General features: G+C 46.7%; 1 protein-coding gene across 2 annotated transcripts in view; it reads left to right on the top strand.

The window, feature by feature from the left end:
- The window catches only part of FGF13 (fibroblast growth factor 13), a 445,305-nt gene that overhangs the window by 246,100 nt on the left and 180,824 nt on the right, over nt 1–18,381 (top strand). The window contains exon 2 of one of the 2 annotated variants that reach the window (XM_043570381.1): nt 16,026–16,193. The exons of the other annotated variant lie outside the window; for it this stretch is intronic. Coding sequence (XP_043426316.1) covers nt 16,026–16,193 — 168 coding nt within the window. The remainder of the gene's footprint in view (nt 1–16,025; nt 16,194–18,381) is intronic. 2 annotated transcript variants of the gene reach the window in all.

Genomic DNA, 18,381 nt, shown 5'->3' with positions numbered 1-18,381 from the left:
GTCCTGGCTTTGTTGTGTGCAATCTTGAATTCTATTTCACTCTACATTAAGGAGAAGGCAGAGGGCCACCTTTATGGGAAATGGTTCCACTCCCCCAGCTGACATTTTTCAAGCTTGTGAAGATCGGCATGTTTCAATTTTTTGGTGGTATCGATAGGCACTTCTCAAGTGACTACAGTTCTTGGTATGAGCCTAATTAATGCAAATATTAGAGGCATGTCAGAGGGGATTAAGTGGCAGAGGTTATCAGAAAAGAAACGGAAGTCAGATTTGGGAAGCCTGGGCTGCCTCCTAGTGTGGACAGTTTGCTCCAGTGCAGCCCAAGAAGAATGAATTCACAGTTGGCGTTTCCCCCTTGCACTGGTGTTTCTGTCCCCACGTATGACCTGCATTATCCCTTTTTGTCCCTTTCTTGCTGCTTTGAAACGGGACTTTCAACTGAGGCTCCTGTGGGACTATGAGAACCTCGTCAGTAGCTAGGGATTTCCATGGCGACAGCAGGTTTTTACTTTTTACATCTTTTTCTTTTTTAAGTTTATGTATTTATTTTGAGTGAAAGAGAGCATGAGTGAGGGAGGGGCAGAAAGAGAGGGAGAGAGAGAAGACAGCTCCACGCTGTCAGCACAGAGCCCGACGTGGGGCTCAATCTCAAGAACCGTGAGATTGTGACCTGAGCCAAAATCAAGAGTCAGGCACTTAACCGACTGAGCCACCCAGGTGCCCCTTTAAGTCTTTTTCATAGGTATTCTTTTTTATTGAAGTATAGTTGACACACAGTGTTTCATTGGTTTTAGGTGTACAAAGTAGTGATTAAACAAGTCTCTATGTTATGTTGTGCTCCCCACAAGTGTAGCTCCCATTGTCCCCGTACAGCACTATGACAATGTCATCGACCATATTCCCTATGCTGTACCTTTCATCCCTGTGACTTATTCATTCCATAACTGGAAGTCTGCACCTCCCACCCACCCCCACTTCACTCATTTTGCCCATCCCCCCACCATCATCAGTTTCTTCTCTGTATTTATGGGTCTATTAGCAGAAGGTTTTGAAATTAACATGGCAGCCAGCTCCTTCCATCTGTGGAGGAGCAAGTCAGCGTTCATGTCTCCCTTCCTTGCTGCCTCTTCTTTTCCTCATTCCTCCCTCCTGGTTTTCCTGGCCTGGGAGTACAGGTCCCCTGGTACTGATCCTGGCCATGAAAAACAGTGGTAACCATCGTGAGCTAGATCGGCCAACAGAGGGTTTAAGACTTGGCCAATACTCTAGAAGCCATGATTCTGACCATTCACAAATACTGATGGCATTTTGTGGGGCGGGGAGTGGGAATACTCTTTCTCTCTCTGTCCAAGTTGTGAACAAATTAAGAAACCAGTCAAAAGAGAAAGGTGTGTGGACAACAAAATATCGCCTTTATTCTAAATAAGGCTAACACTGGGAGGTGAGGTTTTTGTCTCTGAAGAGGTGGACATTCTAATGGGGAACCCCATAATTAGATGTATCTACTCAGCCACAGGCAGCTCTGGATCAGAGCAGACGCCCATCTTATTCTTCAGTCCTTCACCTGACACAGGCCTCCACCTGCAAAACTTAAGGCAGAGCATAATGCATGCTTTCTGTGATGAGCTGGTTCCCAGGGAGAAAGGAAAAAGGAAGGTGCTAGGCTAGGGCTGTTAGTTTGTCTTTTAAAAACTCATCAGTACCCCATCCAGGAAACAGTGAATGATGGGGCAGAGAGAAGCCAACAGATGGGGCAGAGAGAAGCCAACAGTGTTATACTGGTGAGATTCATATTGAAGAAACCATCAAGGAGAGGGAAGAACCTCCCACCTCCACCCTGAACTGAAACAGTGAAAAGACTTTAGAGATCACCTGGTCCATTCCATTTGAGGAAATCTGGGCTCACACAGATGGTGTGACTTATATAGCAAGGGGTAGGTTCCGAGGCTGGGCCAGGAGTCCAGGCACCTGAGTTCTACAGTTGTTTTCTCACCATTCATTTCCTCCAGTAGCACTTGAAGTGTTAGATTTACTTGGTGGAATCTTTGACAAAACGACAGAGGGAAAATAGGTTTGTAGAAGAGAAACAAGAATGGTGTACAGGGTCAGGAGAATTGATTTCTCAAGAATGTTGTTTTGCAAATTGCCCGTCGTCATCTCCATGGCCATCTCTGCCCATCCATCCCCATCATCTCCATCATCACCGCCGTTAATACTCTTCTGCAATGTTAATGTTTGCTGGGTACTTACTTGATCATATTCTGTACAGATGTGTGTAGTCCAATGAGATACTGCAGGGGAGAGGTAACGGTGAGGTGATGTCTCTCCAATGTCTATAAAGAGGAGAATTAGCTAATCTACAGCGAGTATTTTCCCTCTGGGAACTGTATAGACCACGGACTTACCGTCAAAAGGTATCTGTTTGAAATAGTGTTGTTAGATGTTGCATACTGTTAGACAGAACTTTTTTTTTCCTTAGGTATAGTTGACATACCATGTTATCTTAGTTTCAGGTGTACAACAAAGGGATTCAACGATTCTGTGATAAGTGTCGTGCTCGCTGTGATAAGTGCCCTCACCCTTTGTCACCATACAATGTTATTAGAATATTATTGAATGTATTCCCTATGCTGTACTTTTCATGTCCCTGGCTTCTTTTATAACTGGACGTTTGTACCTCTTAATCCCCTTCACCTTTTTGCCCCCCCCCCCCAGCCACCTCCTTTCTGGCAATGACCAGTTTGTTTTCAGTATCGAAGAGTCTGGTTTTTGTTTGTGCATGTGTTTTGTTTCTTAGCTTCCACACATAAGTGAAATCATAGGATATTTGTCCCTCTCTGACTTATTTCACTTCGCATTATACCCTCTAGGTCCATCCGTGTTGTTGTAAGTTACAAGATCTCATTCTCCTTTGTGGTTGTGTTAATATTCCATTACATGTCTACATCTCCACATACACACCGCTTCTTTATCCATTCTAGATAGAACCTCTATTCATAAGAGTCTGTGTTCCTAGAATATGTACCCAGAATCCTTTCTACCTACACTACTAAGTGCTATTATCATCTTGCCTGTATTGTAGCAGTAATCTCCCAATCGGTCTCTCTGCTTCCTCTCCCCTGAAATCTGTTCCATCGTAGCAGCAAGAGGGAGCCTTTGAGCACCTAAGCCAGATCACATCACTCTTCTGCCTGAAACCATGCCATGGCTCCCAGCCACTCAGAATTAAAGCCACAGTTGTTACCGTGGCCTGTATGAGCAGGCTTCCCATTTCTTTTCTGCCCTCACCTCCCATCACTCTCCCCCTCACTCTCTCAATCCCGGCCACACTGGCCTCCTGCGTTTTCTACAAAAACACCAATTCCTATTCCTACCTCAGGGTCCTTGCATTTTTGATCCCTCTCCTGGGAACGCTCTTCTCCTAGATATCTCCATGGCTCACCTTCTCAGTGAGGCTGTCTGTATTATTTTGACTAGGCTAGGTTATGCTACAGTGACAGAAAGCTGACATGGCAAAGTCAGAGTAGCTGTCTTCCCACGAGTGACTCAGAGACCCTTGGAGGACTCATCTTACTGATGTGTTTCCTGTATGCCCTCCACCCCAGATGTGTAAACTCCAGGAGGGCAAGGGGTTCTTGTCTGCATTTTTAAGTGTTTATTTTTGTTTTGAGGGGGGAGGGGACAGAGAGTGACGAGAGAGAGAGAGAGAGAGAGAGAGAGAGAATATCCCAAGCAGGCTCCCCACCCAACATGGACCCCGACGCGGGGTTCAGTCTCACAACCGTGAGATCATGATCTGAGCCAAAATCAAGAGTCGGATGCTTCACCGACTGAACCACCCAGGCCCTCCTACATTTGCCCCCCATCTGCTGTGCACCGTATGCATTGACTAGCAAGTGCCTGGCATACAGTAGGTTCCCATTACATATTTGTTGGAAGAACATTGCAAGTTAATATGGTGGAGGGAATGGAAAATAGAAAGGCCAAAGGAAGCATCTTCGTGTGCATGTTTTCTTCTCGGGCTGAAGATTAAGATACATCAATTCCACATGAAATATTTGGTTGTTGTTATTAAAATAACTGTAGAAGGCTTATGAGCTATAAACCCGAGTTTGGTTTTCAGCATTGAACTTTGGATATTGTATTAGTTTTCTATTTCTGCCGTAGCAAACTGTCAACAGACTTCGCGACTTAAGCCATGTAAGTTTTTTACCTTGGAGTGCTGTATGTAGGTCAGAAGCCAGACACACATCTGGAGGCTCTAGAGGAGGATCTGTCCCCTTGTTCGTTTGGGCTGTTAGCAGAATTCCGTTCCTGGTAGCATGGAGCTCCCTGTTTCCTTACTGGCTGGCGAGTGAGGGCCATTCCCAGCGTCTCCAGACTACGTGTACTCCTTAGCTCAGGACCTCCTGCCTCAGTCTTAGAAGCCAGCAACAGTAGGTTGGGTCCTCTCATACTTTTAATCTGTCCTGCCTCTTTTTCTTTTTCATTTCTGTCACCCACTCGTCTGCCTCCCTCTTTGGATCTTAAGAGCTCGTATGATTACACTGGAACCATCTGGATAATCTAGGCTAATCCTCTCCATGCAAAGGTCAACTGATTAGCAACCTTAATTACATCTACTGCCTTAACGTGTTCACAGATCCCAGGGATTTGGATGGGAACATCTCTGAGGGGCCATTATTCCGCCTACCACAGTTATACAAATGATTATCAGGTACGGCATTGTGAGTAACAGTATAGACTGTAGAGGCCTGAGATTGAGTCCCACTCTGAATCTTGATAGCTGGGTTATTCTGACCAGGTTCCTTAACGTCCTGACATTGAGTTGCCTCTGTGCCGAGTGGGCACAATAACGATATTGTCCTTGTTGTGGATATTGGAAATGATAATGTGAAAGTGCATGGCCCACACCGGGCACTCTATTTTACTCCTTTCAAAAGTATAGGGGCGCCTGGGTGGCTCATTCGGTTAAGCGCCCGATCCTTGGTTTCGGCTCCGGTCATGGTCTCACGGTCCGTGAGTTCGAGCCCCTTCCTGGGACTCCGTACTGACAGCACGGAGTCTGCTTGGGATTCTCTATCTCCCTCTGTCTCTGCCCCTCCCCCACTCACGCTGTCTCTGTGTCTCTCAAAATGAATAAACAGACTGAAAAATAGATATACAACGTGGGCGCTCCTAATGCTTTAAATGTGAGCACTGGACCCAGCTTGGAGCCCACCTCCGAAGACCTTACCTTTAAAAGGACAGAGCACGCTGAGTGCTCTTTTGTTAAAACCTTACTTAACCAGCTGGGTTTGTAGGGAATGAGGAGGAAGTTTAATCTAAGTGTTTATGATTCATTTACACCTAAATCATTAAGTGCTATTTTAAGGACATTTGATGGCTCGAGGCTTTTAAAATAATTGCAATGCCTCTTTCTTAAACAGAAATGTTGCCAAGAGTAAACAAACTCAAATACCATGTGCTTCGAAATTCTTCTCACACAAATTTAGAGTGGGTTCTAACCTGGCACAATCTAGTCTCCCATCTGTAATTCCTGCAGGGCTGGAAGCAGAAACACCAGCCCTGCTCACTGAATGGGGAGTTCGGAACCGTGGCAGGCGTTGAGTGCAAAGAAAAGCGCTTGATGAATTGGAATGTTTCTTTTTCAGAGCTATTTTCTGGATTTTGGCTACTGGAGTTGGGAATTTTGTTGGTACGGCTTTCCATTAGCTAAAAATGCGCCTCTTTTCACTCCCGGAGGGGTAAGAATTCTCCCAGAGCATATAGGCGAGAGCTGCCTTTCCTGGAGGTTGTTGAGGCCCATTTGAGCTTGCAAGTTGACGAACATGATGTTGCAGCTGAAGCGGACTAACTGCCTTTTGATGAGCTTGCGTACGGTTTGTGGCTAACTAGGGAGAGAAGGATTTAACCGGCGCGTATCTTGAATCAGACAAGACCTGCCAGGACTCACGTCTTGATCAGTTAATTAGAAGAGCCTTCTCCCTCTTTTCCTGGCACCTTCTTTCTCCCTTTACTACTTCTCAAGTCCCTGGCACAGCCGTGTTAAGTGGAGTGCCAGGTGCACAAGCCACGATGACCTACACATTTTTTATTGTTTCCGAGAAATGGTTTTGATACCAAATACCCACACGTTGCTATTTGCTCTAAGGTTCCTGCCAGAGGGTCAGTCATGACGGACTGCCGATGGACTTGAGTGAACTTTCTTCCGTGTCACCTTGGTGGAAGGCGCACCAGTAGGTGACAGAGGCACATGGGATCACAGAACCCTAGCAGAAAGGGGAAATAAAGGAACTCTATTTGCTTGAAAATAAGGGCAGTGTTTCCTGACTAATAAAGGACAATAAGTTTTCTATAGATGCCTTTTGGGGGGACATATGGAGAGGTAGAGGGGAGTCTGATGGCATTCATCACTCTTCCCGTCATCGTTTCCAAGCAGCATTACGATATTGCTTTCCAGATACTGTCACTAGGACCAAGGAATCCCAGGCTGTCACAGAGCCCGTAAGGTGGGTTTTCCTGAGCTCTAAAGACATCCCGGGAGACCTGGAACAGCCAGGAGATTTAGATGAGAGATGAGCCTTCAAACCGTGAAATAGGAATATGAGGGAAATAGTGACAGTGAGTCGTGCGGGACTCTCTTAGCATGCCATGTGAAGAAGTATGGTGTCGACGACCACATTTGCTAGGGGGACGTGGGCGTAGTGCTGGAGTGTGCTCTCTGCTGTATTGGTGAAGAAGCCTCAGTCCTCTGAGATTTAGTGCTTGAAAAACGGAAGACATTGACAGGAGAAAATAGGATTTCTGTAGCAATTTAGCCCATGATGTTGCCCAAGAAAGGTCTTAAGATCAAAGGCTGAGGTTTCAGGCTGTTGCTATAATAGCTATGACATCATTTTGTGAGCCTAACCGGAGTGCCTATACTAACTTTTATTAAAAGCAAAGGCATGTCTCTAGCCTCAGACACACACGCGCACACACACACACACACCAAGGCTGGCTGAACAAACATGCATCAGGCAGTGGGTTATATGGGAACCCTCCCCTTAGCTTATTGTGTCTGGAAAAAAAAGGCCACTGATTGAATGATGCCACTGACACCCTATTTATGCACGGAGGGAGACGCAGAATTTGATGCCAAAGCTGTGCCTGGAGTCCATCTTGCAGCCATCTTTAAAGGCTGCCTAGAATTTCAGTCTCGAAGGCAACTATGGCCAAAAGCACTCTGCCTTCAAAGCAAAGCGAGTGAGGCCAAATAAAAGTTTTCGATGGAGCCGGTCGCGATGAAACATCTTCAAGAAATTCCAGGTGTCATTCTGACACAAATACCATTTGTCAGTCAGTTTACTACTCGGTGGGTGGCACAGCCATCTTTTTTTCTCCTGCCGGCCGTTCCCCCTACTTTGGTTCGAAAACCAAAATGAAGGTTGCGTGAAGCCTTGTGGAGGCCCACAAGACTTGTGGTGAACACGTTCTTGGGAAAGGCTCTTTCACGTTAACTTGGATTCAGCCTCAGGTAACACTGAGGGAGTGTACTTCACGCGTATGGAACACCTCTCCAGGGCTAGGTGTTGTGCCAGATGCTTCCACCCACATCATCTCTTAATTCTTAAAACAGTCCCGCTAGGAGTTGAACACCGTGATTCGGTTAGGTCATCTGTAAAAGCTGGGAAATTGATGTGCCCGAGGTCATGGTAGGTAGGGGTGGCAGGGGTCTCTCAGGTCCAGAAGTCTCTCTTCTATCCCGTGGCGGGGTTCCCACAAATGCACATTTATGTGCCACCCAGATAGTTGTTTGGCCTCAGGAGAGAAGGGAACGCACCCGTACTCAGTCCCAGTCACTGTTCTAGGTGCGTCCCAACTTTAAGGTGCGCAGCAGCCACCTCAGAATTTTCTGAAAAGACAGATTCTGATTCTGTTGGTCTGAACTCAGCGAGGCTAAGAGCCTGCATTTCTAACAAGCTCCCATGCGATATCTGTGCTGTGGGGTCAGGGCCCTCCTTTAAGAACAGCTATCATCCCATTTTGTGGGTGAACAAAGAGGATACACGGCTTGCCCACGGTCACGCTGTGGAGACCACTTAACGGTCTCAGAGTCAGGGTTTGAAAACGGGACAGATGGATTGTAAGGCCTTTGCCAATACACCCTCTTGCACTCCCTGAGGCTTTTGGAACCTTCTCCTTGAGAGACCCATTTGTATCCCTTACTTACTTAAGGGGTCTCGCACTTGAAAGTCCTAGTTTCTTTACAGCCCTTCCTTCTTTGCTCAGGAAAGCATCTTTGCAGTTAATCGTGGTTGCACTTGTGCCTTTAATTTTTCTCTTGTTCCCTCAATCAGACACGTTGCTTTGCCACCCGAGCTGCACCTGAGAAACACCTGAGAAGCGTTTTAAGGCCCACCTAGACCCGTACCCCACTCTGACACCAATTGAATGAGAATCTCTGGGGGCGAGAATGTTCTAAAAGCTACCCAGGTGATTCTAATTCCACAGCTAGGGTGGAGAACCCCTGAATTACGGGGTGCAAGGAAGCACCTACACTGTGGTTGAGAGTGTAGCATGTGTAAAGTTTGAAATAGCTCTGGAACCTCCTGAGGAACCTATAGGAGAGAAGCTGATGAGGAGGGACCAGGGTGCAAGATGGAGCATCAAGGACTGGGTTCAGGCCAAATACACATGTTCTCACCAGCCCAAGACAGTGACCTTGAGGGGTGCTAATAAGGATAGAGCTTAGTGTGACTCGATTCAGCAAAACTGGCTAGTGAGGTAGTCACATTGAAGAATAATGAGGGTGCCTGGGTGGCTCGGTTGAGCATCCGACTCTTGATTTCGGCTCAGGTCATGATCTCAGGGTTCATGGGATCGAGTCCCGCATCAGGCTGTGTGCTGACAGCGTGGAGCCTGCTTGGGATTCTCTCTCTCTCTCTCTCTCTCTCTCTCTCTCTCTCTCTCTCTCTCTTCCCCTCCCACACTCATGCTCACTCACACTCTCTCTCTCTCTCAAAATAAATACTTTTAAAAAAAGAATGACGACACAGGGCAGGGGTGGATTCATGCTACGGTAGAGCTACGGACAAACCACCGTGGTTGCTCAGGCCGGAGCGGAGCTGCTGTGTGGGGATGCTGTATAGTTTTACACAGCGCATAGCCCACCCGCACAGAGGTATGTGGCAACGCTGGGCTGAGATGTGGAAGGAAATGGCAAGAGTAAGATGATCAGGGGCCAGAGATCTCCTTCCGGGGCGGGGGGGGGGGGGAGAGGACTTTTCACTGAGCGTAGTGTGGAAAGGCTTAAAATAGTCATTCCCAACCCTAACGGTGCAGTTGGACCAGCTGAGGAGCCCGGGGACCTACCAGTGCTCCAGCCCCAGCCTGGAGATTCTGGCTTAATCGACCTGGTGTGGCACCATGGGTTTCTTAGTCTTTGAAAGTTTCCCAGGTCACGCTAATGGCCAACCACAGCCGAGAACCACTGGCTTGGATGGCGTTTGCACTGGGCCCGGGACAATGGAGACAGGCAGAGATGGCCGGGAGAGGCCCAACCAAGCAGCTGGGGCTGTCAGTCTCCACGTGTGATCCTCACCCAGCAGCGTCAACAGCACGTAGGAACGGGTTAGGGGGTGGATACTCACGCTCCGGCCCAGACCGCCTCCATCAGAAACTCTGAGGGAGGGGCCCCCCCCGGCTGTGTCTTCACAAGCCTTCTGGGCGAGCGTGACAGGCGCTTCAGTTCGGCTGGGACTTGAGCGGGGTGCGTGGTAGGGCGGTGCAGTGGCACAAAGCTGGAGCACGGTCCTGCTCTCTCTCGAGCGCGCGCGCCTGGCATCGCAGCAGGGATCGAACATGGGCATCCGTGCAGGTGTGCGGGACCTCTGACAGCACCCTCTGCTCCGCCGGTGCCGAACCCTTGCAGGATGCTGAGCATCTCCAAGGGTCACAAAGGGACTTCCGGGATTGGCGCTCACTCTTTACAAAGAGGTTCATAAACCAGAGGCACTTTACCCATCATCATGTCCGGCGGTTCGCAGCTAAGGTTGATTTGGCCTTCATCTCGCTAGGGAGGGATGTTTGGCAGTATCTGAAGATCTTTTTGGTTGTCACCACTTGGCCAGGGGTGGGGGGATCCTACCGGCATGTAGCGGGTAGAGGCCAGGGATGCTGCTCAACATCCTTTGGTGCACAGAACAGCCTCTCAACACAGAGAATTTTCCAGCCGCAAATGACAAAAGTGCCGATGTTGAGAAACTCTGGCCTGGTCCACACCACTTATTTTTGAAATGGGAAAGTTGAGGCTCAGAGGCAAAGTGGCATTCCACAGGTCCCCCAGAGAGTCAGTGACCTTATGCGTGCAAAGCATTGTAGGCCGTTAGGGAAAGCAAAGATGATGCCAAAAGACATGGTTCTTGCCCTCTGGGAATTTACAGTCAAGCAAGTTGTGGAGGAAAGACATATATATGAAAATAATTTTCTGGGGTGCCTGGGTGGCTCAGTCAGTTAAGCATCCGAGTTCAGCTCAGGTCGTGATCTCGCAGTCCATGAGTTCGAGCCCCGCGTCACGCTCTGTGCTGACAGCTCGGAGCCTGGAGCCTGCTTCGGATTCTGTGTCTCCCTCTCTCTCAGTCCCTCCCCCACCTGCGCTCTGTCTCTCTCCCTCTCAAAAATAAATAAACGTTAAGAAAAATTTTTTTTCAAGAGAATAATTACCAACCTACCTTTTCGGTAAAAGCCTATGATCATAACCAAAAAGCTGTCCCAAGACACGACAAGATAGATTTCCGACCAAGTAATACGGAAATCAAGAGTTAGAGTGAGCTGTTGACCATAGCTTTGTGGGAAGCCTGCGTGAAGAAAGAGGGCATTCTCCATTTGATTAATGAGAATTCTTAAGCGTATGTATTACCAGTGAGGCGCTATGCTGGACCCCCCATATAGAGTGATAAATGAGACAAATAACGTGCCTGCTTCAGAGAGCTTGTCTTGTTGTGGGGAGAGTGAGACAAGACACACGCATCCATGCACACAGACACGCAGGCATACCTACAGGCATTTACAAATCGCAGATGTGACAAGTACAGACCTACCTAAGGCAGCGGAGAAGACATCTCTGAAAGGGTGACATTTAGGTAGAGCCCTGAAAGACATAAAGGGGGCGTCATAGCGAACGGCAAGGACAAGGCCTTGAGGCAGGAAAAAGCCTACCGTATCCTGGGTACTCGTGGAACAGCTAGCGTGAGTAAGAAGCAAAGAGGCAATAATGGAACTGAGGAGGTGGGAAGCCACGATGAGAGGGAGTCGGCACTTCGTTCTGCCGGGAAAAGAACAAATCGGCCTGAACAAGCAAAGTTTGGAGGAAGTCCTGATGGCGGTTGAGGGGGCTGAATGGAGACGGGGGAGGTTGCCAAGAAGGCAACTGAAATTTCTAGAAGCATTTTAAGTTGTTTTTGCGTCAGTATTCAAATCCATTCAGTGAATTACTTACTTAAGTTACTCGTGTACAGTTAAACCTGCCATCTTGATCGTGCCCACTGTGGCAGTAAAGCTTGAATATCATATACAGATAAGTGCATGATAGTTATCTGGAAGGCGAAATGGAGGTCTTGAGCTAACTCAGCCTGTGGCTCCAATTACTCCATTTTCTCCTCACCTTCTTTCTCATTATGTGAGGACGTTTGCTAATGTGTATAGTTGGCCACGCTTTCTGATTCATGGGGGTTTTTATGTATTTGCTTGTTGGAGTCACTAACATACGTGTAATGGCTTCGATGGGTAGCCCCAATCATTTCGTTTCCGTCGCCCTGGCGATCTCAGATCTGCTTTGATTTAAAATCATGTAGCATTAATTAAGTATGTTGAGTCATCTCTGGGAAGAGTTCACTTGAGAGCAAAACAACAACATCATCCAATAATTGAGGGCTTGTTAACAATTTCCAGCTTAAAGCCAGCAAGCCTTGTGAATTACAGTGGCCTGGTGAGGGGGCCAGGTGCCTGTGTGGCGTTGTCTAGTGTCCTAGGCTGTCTCTGGTGGCCTTCCCATCTTTGAATAAAGGAAGAAAAATTTGTTGGAGACAGGGGTAATCTTTTAAGCTAAGTCATACTAAAGATCCCAATGCCTTCTTAATATATCGCTAGTTATACAAAGCAGTCTTACTTTAGGTTTGCCGGTAAACACACTGGAATCCTGGCTTCCAGGCTGGGCTTTTCCAACGACTCTGCGGCTTGTCTAGTTACTTCCCCTTCCTGAGTTTTATTTTCCTTATGTAATCATCTCTAAAGAGATTTTGTTTGGAATAACATGGAGGATGACATTGTAGTGTTTGTGATACTAGTAAATATTCGGGTAATTGTTTTATGTAGCCAAAGTTGTATTTGTTGGTAAAAGTTGTGGAGTAAAGCCACTGGATGTTTTGTCAACATAGGGATAAATGTTAACTTCTCCGATTAAAAACATATTTAAAAGGTGCATTGCATTGGGATCATTTTTTTTTTATTTTATCAATAACTAAGTTTCGATATAGATTGCTGCTTTCTTTATGTCTAGTTTAAAATGGGAATACTGTATTTCTGTGAACATGAGTAGCTTAGGCCAGGTCATCAGGCTTAGACTTAAACTCCCTTCCCTTGCCGTGGCTGCCCCCCGCACCCTCCCCCCCCCCCCCCCCCCCCCCCCCCCCCCCCCCCCCCCCCCCCCCCCCCCCCCCCGTCCTTGATCTTGGTGATTGCTGAGAGACATAGAGAGTGGGGATGGTTTAGTGACAATCCAGTCCTGCTGCTGGGAAACCAATTCTAGATGCAGGCTTGCCCACCTGAATGGTTAGTCAACAGAACACCTTTTATAACAGGCCCTAGTACTTCCATAAATTGTGCTCCTAACTATCATGTCACCCCTAAGGTCACTTATTCTTGTCCCTTCCATGTCTGAGTATGCCACCTGCCAGCGTCTGTGTGTCTGGATGTGTGGATTTGCGTGCGTGCACTCGTCTTCTCCCAACTTTCGGCCAGTCCTGTGGGACTTTGGAATTCCCGAGTAGGTGGGCTGGATGATCAAGGCCAAGGGCACTGGCTGTGTGTGTGCAATTTCCCGGCAGAGGCCCACCCCTCGGTAGCTATGGTCATGGGGCTCAGCAACCTTTCTCAGAGCGCGGGCCTCATGGTCCAGAGATCAACCAGGAGCCACTCTTACCATCTTGAATTTCTGAAACTGGAGGAGGCTTTGTGTAAATCCGTTGTCTACCTCAGCACTGGAGTCATCTGTCTCCCTCCAAGATTGGATAAATCTAATATGGGGGAGGGTAGCAGGAGTCATTGAATACATGCGGACAAATGGTTCAAATGAACAGAAGAAGTGGTTTTCAAAAGAGAGCGGTCATGTGCAAGAAGGAAATGCACTAGAAGGGGGAAAATGGCAGAAAACATTAGACTAAGCCAAGGAAAGAAGAATCGCATTCTTTTTTCCTGTTTTGATGAGCTGGCTTCTTCACGAGCCTCCTCTCCCTTTCATAGAGCTGATGCTCCATGGAAACTTTGCATCCTTAGCCCTTTTTTAAGAGAAATGCAATTAAGGTGCCCACCTGCCCTAGTGCTGGGGGTCCTGTGGCAAGTCCCCTGTCCATCCTGTTGCTGTCATTGCACATACAGCCACTGTCCTACTTGAGGGAGCCCTGGGAATAAATGGATTTGATGTAATAGTTTTAATTTTGTATGCAGAATATCCTCAAGTTCAAAGATTTGATAGACCCGTGTGAGGTGTTGCCTGTACACCGTCACTTTTGCACGATTGACTTTTTTTCTGTTTTGCCTGAATTGACTGATGTTTGGGGCATTGAGCAGAGACGGCCTGAGACCCAAAGCCGAGCCATTAACTCCCAGATGTTCACAATTTCCAAGGAAATGTTCTATGCCTGTGGTTATTACTCACATGGCTCCTTAAACGCTCTCATCTTGGCACCCTTTGCACTTGCTGAATTCAATCTGAAGGAAGAACAGGAGAGCGAGAATTTTGTGGAAAGCAATTATCTTGCACTTTTGTGACCTTCATGCTTTCCCATCGTGATGAATTTGGGGGCTGGTTCTTGTATCAGTCAGCATGTCGCTTTTATTAGAATTTTGTTGTATGTTACAGATAACCAGTTGTATCTAATTAAACAATAATGATGGCAGCACAAGGCATTTTCTGGGAATTAATGACCAGCTGGGAAAAGCTGATGGCTGGAGAGTCAGCGAAAGGCTATTAGCTTCAGTCTGCCATTAATCTCCGGAAATGCCCATTTGTGACGTCATTGTTGGTACTGAAATATGATCGTGGGAGACAATGTACTGATGTCTGTCAAGTGCTTCTGAATGACAGGTTCCCCGTGTATTATCAAAAAGTTGTTGTCTTCTTCTCACTGCTCCAATTGTCCTTTGATCTTAAAACACGTCTCTTATGTACGGCGCATGAGAATGGAATTTCTCAGCTTCTGTAGAATCATGGGAGTTTCTTTTTTTAAAGGGCTCCAAGTTTGGGAGGTTTCCTTTAAATATTTTGGGTGGTAAAACCAGAATCGGTCTTCAGCTGCGATGCTGGAATTTGATAAGTGTCTATATTATCATAACTATCTGCTCATAGCAGGAAATGGCTGCAAATGTTTTGAATAGCAGCTGTTGCTAGCAAAGATGTGCATTTCACAACGAGATTCTATGGAGTTATAGTCACATTCCTAGTAGATGAAGGGAACTCTCTGCCAGGAAAACTGTGAGGGTGTGCCTATACAATATTTTTGATTACTGCTGCTGAATGCTAGAGGAAAATAGAAAGAGAGCTGACTAAAATATTCATCACCTTCGTGCATAATTCAATGGCTTATAAAGGAAGACAACAGTTCCACACACAAGCCATCTATCAAGAACTTGTTCTAAACTCATAATGCTAATTTGGCAGTTTTGTTGGTTTTGATACCATTTTCACCCGAACGTGAAAGTAAGTTCTTAAGGGTCATTAAAATCCCAGCCGGTAACGAGCCGGGAGCGTTTTGCCAAACACAGAAGCTTCAGGTCCCACCTAATGTCAACCGTAGGCTGTTTGTAGTTTACAAACACCGCAGCATGATTCTCCCGATAGGAAGCTTGCTGGTGATACGGGGCCTTCTAAATGCATGCGAAGTGTATGCATTTGGGGAAGTAGAATGAGTCAGCCTGCCATTAATCACAGCTTTAGAGGCACTGACTCACTCCTGGCAAAATGGAATGGCCTCACTGGGAAGGGTGTGAAAGAGGAAAAAAAAAATCCACTCTGGGGTCAGTTCCCTGTTTCTGCCAATGCGGATCAAATTTGCACCCCCTTGGGTGGGCGGTTTGGGGGCTCAAGAATGCTGCAGTAGACCCCGTAAAAGCGGACCCCGTGTTTTTTTTTTTCCGGGAGAGGGCGCTAGACGTTCACGGTCTTGGCTTGGGAAACGCAGAAAGGGTCTGGAAAGAAAAGGGGAGCCGAGAGGGGCTTGGCGTAGATCTAAGGCCAAAATTAGTGAACCGGGTCCTGGCCTTCCAGCTCCTCAACCAGGTAGGTCTTTGATCCAGATCCACTGTTGGGTGTCAGGCTCGCAACTGGAACCCCTTGTGTTCGTGAAGGGGTTCTGAAGATCTGAAGAGTATTTGCAACAGCCCCGGTTCTCTTTGCAAATCAAAGGTTAAATAAAGCAGTGCCCTCGAATCTTCTGTCCGGCCCGGTGTATGTTGCACTTGAAGCCAGCCAGGTTCTCCGAGGAAGGAAGCATAAAGGAATGCGCTGATAATTGGTGGACATCACCTGCAAATGTCTATGTTGTATCTGAACTCGAAACAGAGGGATGGGTAGTTGAGTCAGGGCTTTGTTATTTTCAAGCCAGCCCCTAAAAAAGAGCCACTAGCGAGCTGTTACACGGTTTTCTTTGCAACTTTTCTCAGGAATGTTGTTTCTTTAGTCTTCCCTGGGAGTAGATGTGATTTAAGACGTTCGCTGCTTTCTTGAAGCTCTAACTTGAGTTCATTTTGTTATGTGGTGACCACAGTTCTGGATGACGCCCCCCCTGGCACACAGGAATACATTATGTTACGGCAAGATTCCATCCAATCTGCGGAATTAAAGAAAAAAGAGTCCCCCTTTCGTGCTAAGTGTCACGAAATCTTCTGCTGCCCGCTGAAGCAAGTACACCACAAAGAAAACACAGAGCCCGAAGGTTTGTGCACGACGGACGCGTGTTTTGCTTGTTTTCTCTCGTTCTTCTTTCTTTCTCTCTCTTTTCTTTGACTGTGCATTGCCCCCCTGGTGTGCTGTATGTTGTTCGGCCCCTGACATGGTTAGGAGGCCCCTGGCTCGCCGGTGACTGTGTTATGCAGGCTCAGATGGGATGCTGTATAACACAGTCATCCCTGGCACAGCGCGCGGGCAGCCCCCTGCTTCTCGTAGCCCAAAGCGTTTTCCGCTGCTGTCCTGACATTGCCCCATTTTGGCTGCTGAAGTCGCTTGCTCCTGTAGCCAACATCTGGCCACGTCTGTTCCCATCACCTTGCATTCCTGAAACAGCAGTCGGCTGAGGAATGATGCTTCCAAAATGAAATCGTGAGAGGATTGTCCCAAATTTTCTAAGTCTCCTCCACTCCATACGGCTTCTGCATTGCGCTCGAAGAATGCTCATCATCTACTTAGTTTGCCATCGTGAAATGCATGCCTCAAGGAAACTATGAGTAGTTTGTTTTTCCTTTCAGCTCGAGTACAGGTTTGGAAAAGTCCACTTGCCGTAACGTAAACTGAGGTCAATAGCGTGTTCACCGCAATCCGTGCTACAAATCTCTCTCTAAAGTACCTCGTCGGTCTAGAAAGAGCATTCGCACCTTCCCCCACCCCCCCCCACCCCAGGACATTTGAGAAGTGTCCTGTATGTTGCTAATTACTTACTGTGAAACAGCCTCTGTCCCCTGCACATCCGATACCAGTGATGCGGTTTCCGGGCGAACAACAACGAAAGTGACCAAAAAGTGCCCCTGTCCTTTGGCATACACTTTTGCGTAAATGGCTCTGGTGTGATTTCTAAAAGCGACTCTGTCCCTATTTCAAGTTGCCCTTTTGCAACATGGTGGGTCTCTCCCTTACAGCTGTCTTTCTGACCTAGAAAAAAAACACTGCCATGTGGTTCTGTTTAAAGTTTGGTGGGTAAAGGAAAGTACTCCAAATTGACTCGAGCCCACAGTTCTGGTACCAGGTTCTTTACGCCTCAGAGTCTCCCTTCTCCTCGCTTCCCAATGGAGTTCTCCATGTTCATCGGCAAAAAAGGAGAAGTGTACGTTTTTCTGTGTTCATTTGTATTTCAGCAATAGACTAGAGCGTTTACGTTTGTTACTGCCCGTACTGTGGTATCCAAGCTGTCTCCTTTGGGTAGGAGTTCTGATGTCAGCCCTTGCTCATCTGGAGATGTAAATGGTGACCCCTTTGCAGTGAGTAAACGAAATCTTTTGGTGCTTTAGTACAGAAGATGCCAACTTGATCTTATGCTTCAATGAAACAAAAGCTTTCGACCAGTGACAATTACTTTACTATATACGATGCACTGCAATATTTTCTGCTTTCTTTTCTCTAAAAGAAAAGAGTTGACAAGAGCCCGAAGGTTTGTGCACGCCGGACGCGTGCGTTGCTTGTTTTCTCTTGTTCTTCTTTCTTTCTTACAAGTGTGTGTTTACAAGTATAAAACCAGTATCCGTATGAGAGATCTATACCGTTTATTATATAATGATATACATTAAACATATATAATATAATGGAATATTCGTGTTACAGATGCTATACTGTTTTTCTACTTGCACATCAGCCTGAAAAACCAATTTTGATTTGAGCAAGAAAAAGAAGCAATTTAAGAAGCACCTGGTTAAATTCAGTCAAGCAAACAGTTAGAAACTTACTTCAAATTGTTTTAACAATACTCAGATTTAAGGAAAATACAGTTGAATAACTAAATTTACACCCCCATCCCTTTTCTTATTACATACGATTTTTCAGGCTCTGTGAATTTGCAAAATGTCATCTGGAGCGTATTGTGTTTACCGTTACGAATGTTTTCAGACATGAAGAATCCTTTAGAGAACGGGTAGCAGTTAAACTCCTTAGACAAGGTTTGGACAATTTTTAATCTGTCGTTTCATCCACACATTCAGTGGCTGCCACCGTGCTTAATGTGACTGTCATTCTTTCACTTGTACGCTTTGATTTTCCTGATCTTGCCCTCCTCCAGGTCCCCTGGAATAGTGAAGCTAATATCTCCCTCCTCACTCCTGTGGGTGATGTGTAAATAGTATCAGACCCATTATAGGTTTTCTGGAATGACATTTGAATACTGTTTACAATTTCGCCGTACTCCCTTCAAACAAGGTCCC

Source organism: Prionailurus bengalensis, chromosome X (genome assembly GCF_016509475.1).
Source record: "Prionailurus bengalensis isolate Pbe53 chromosome X, Fcat_Pben_1.1_paternal_pri, whole genome shotgun sequence".
Lineage (NCBI taxonomy): Eukaryota > Metazoa > Chordata > Mammalia > Carnivora > Felidae > Prionailurus > Prionailurus bengalensis.
The sequence above is the reverse complement of the archived record's forward strand: the minus strand, read 5'-3'. Positions and strand labels throughout refer to the sequence as shown.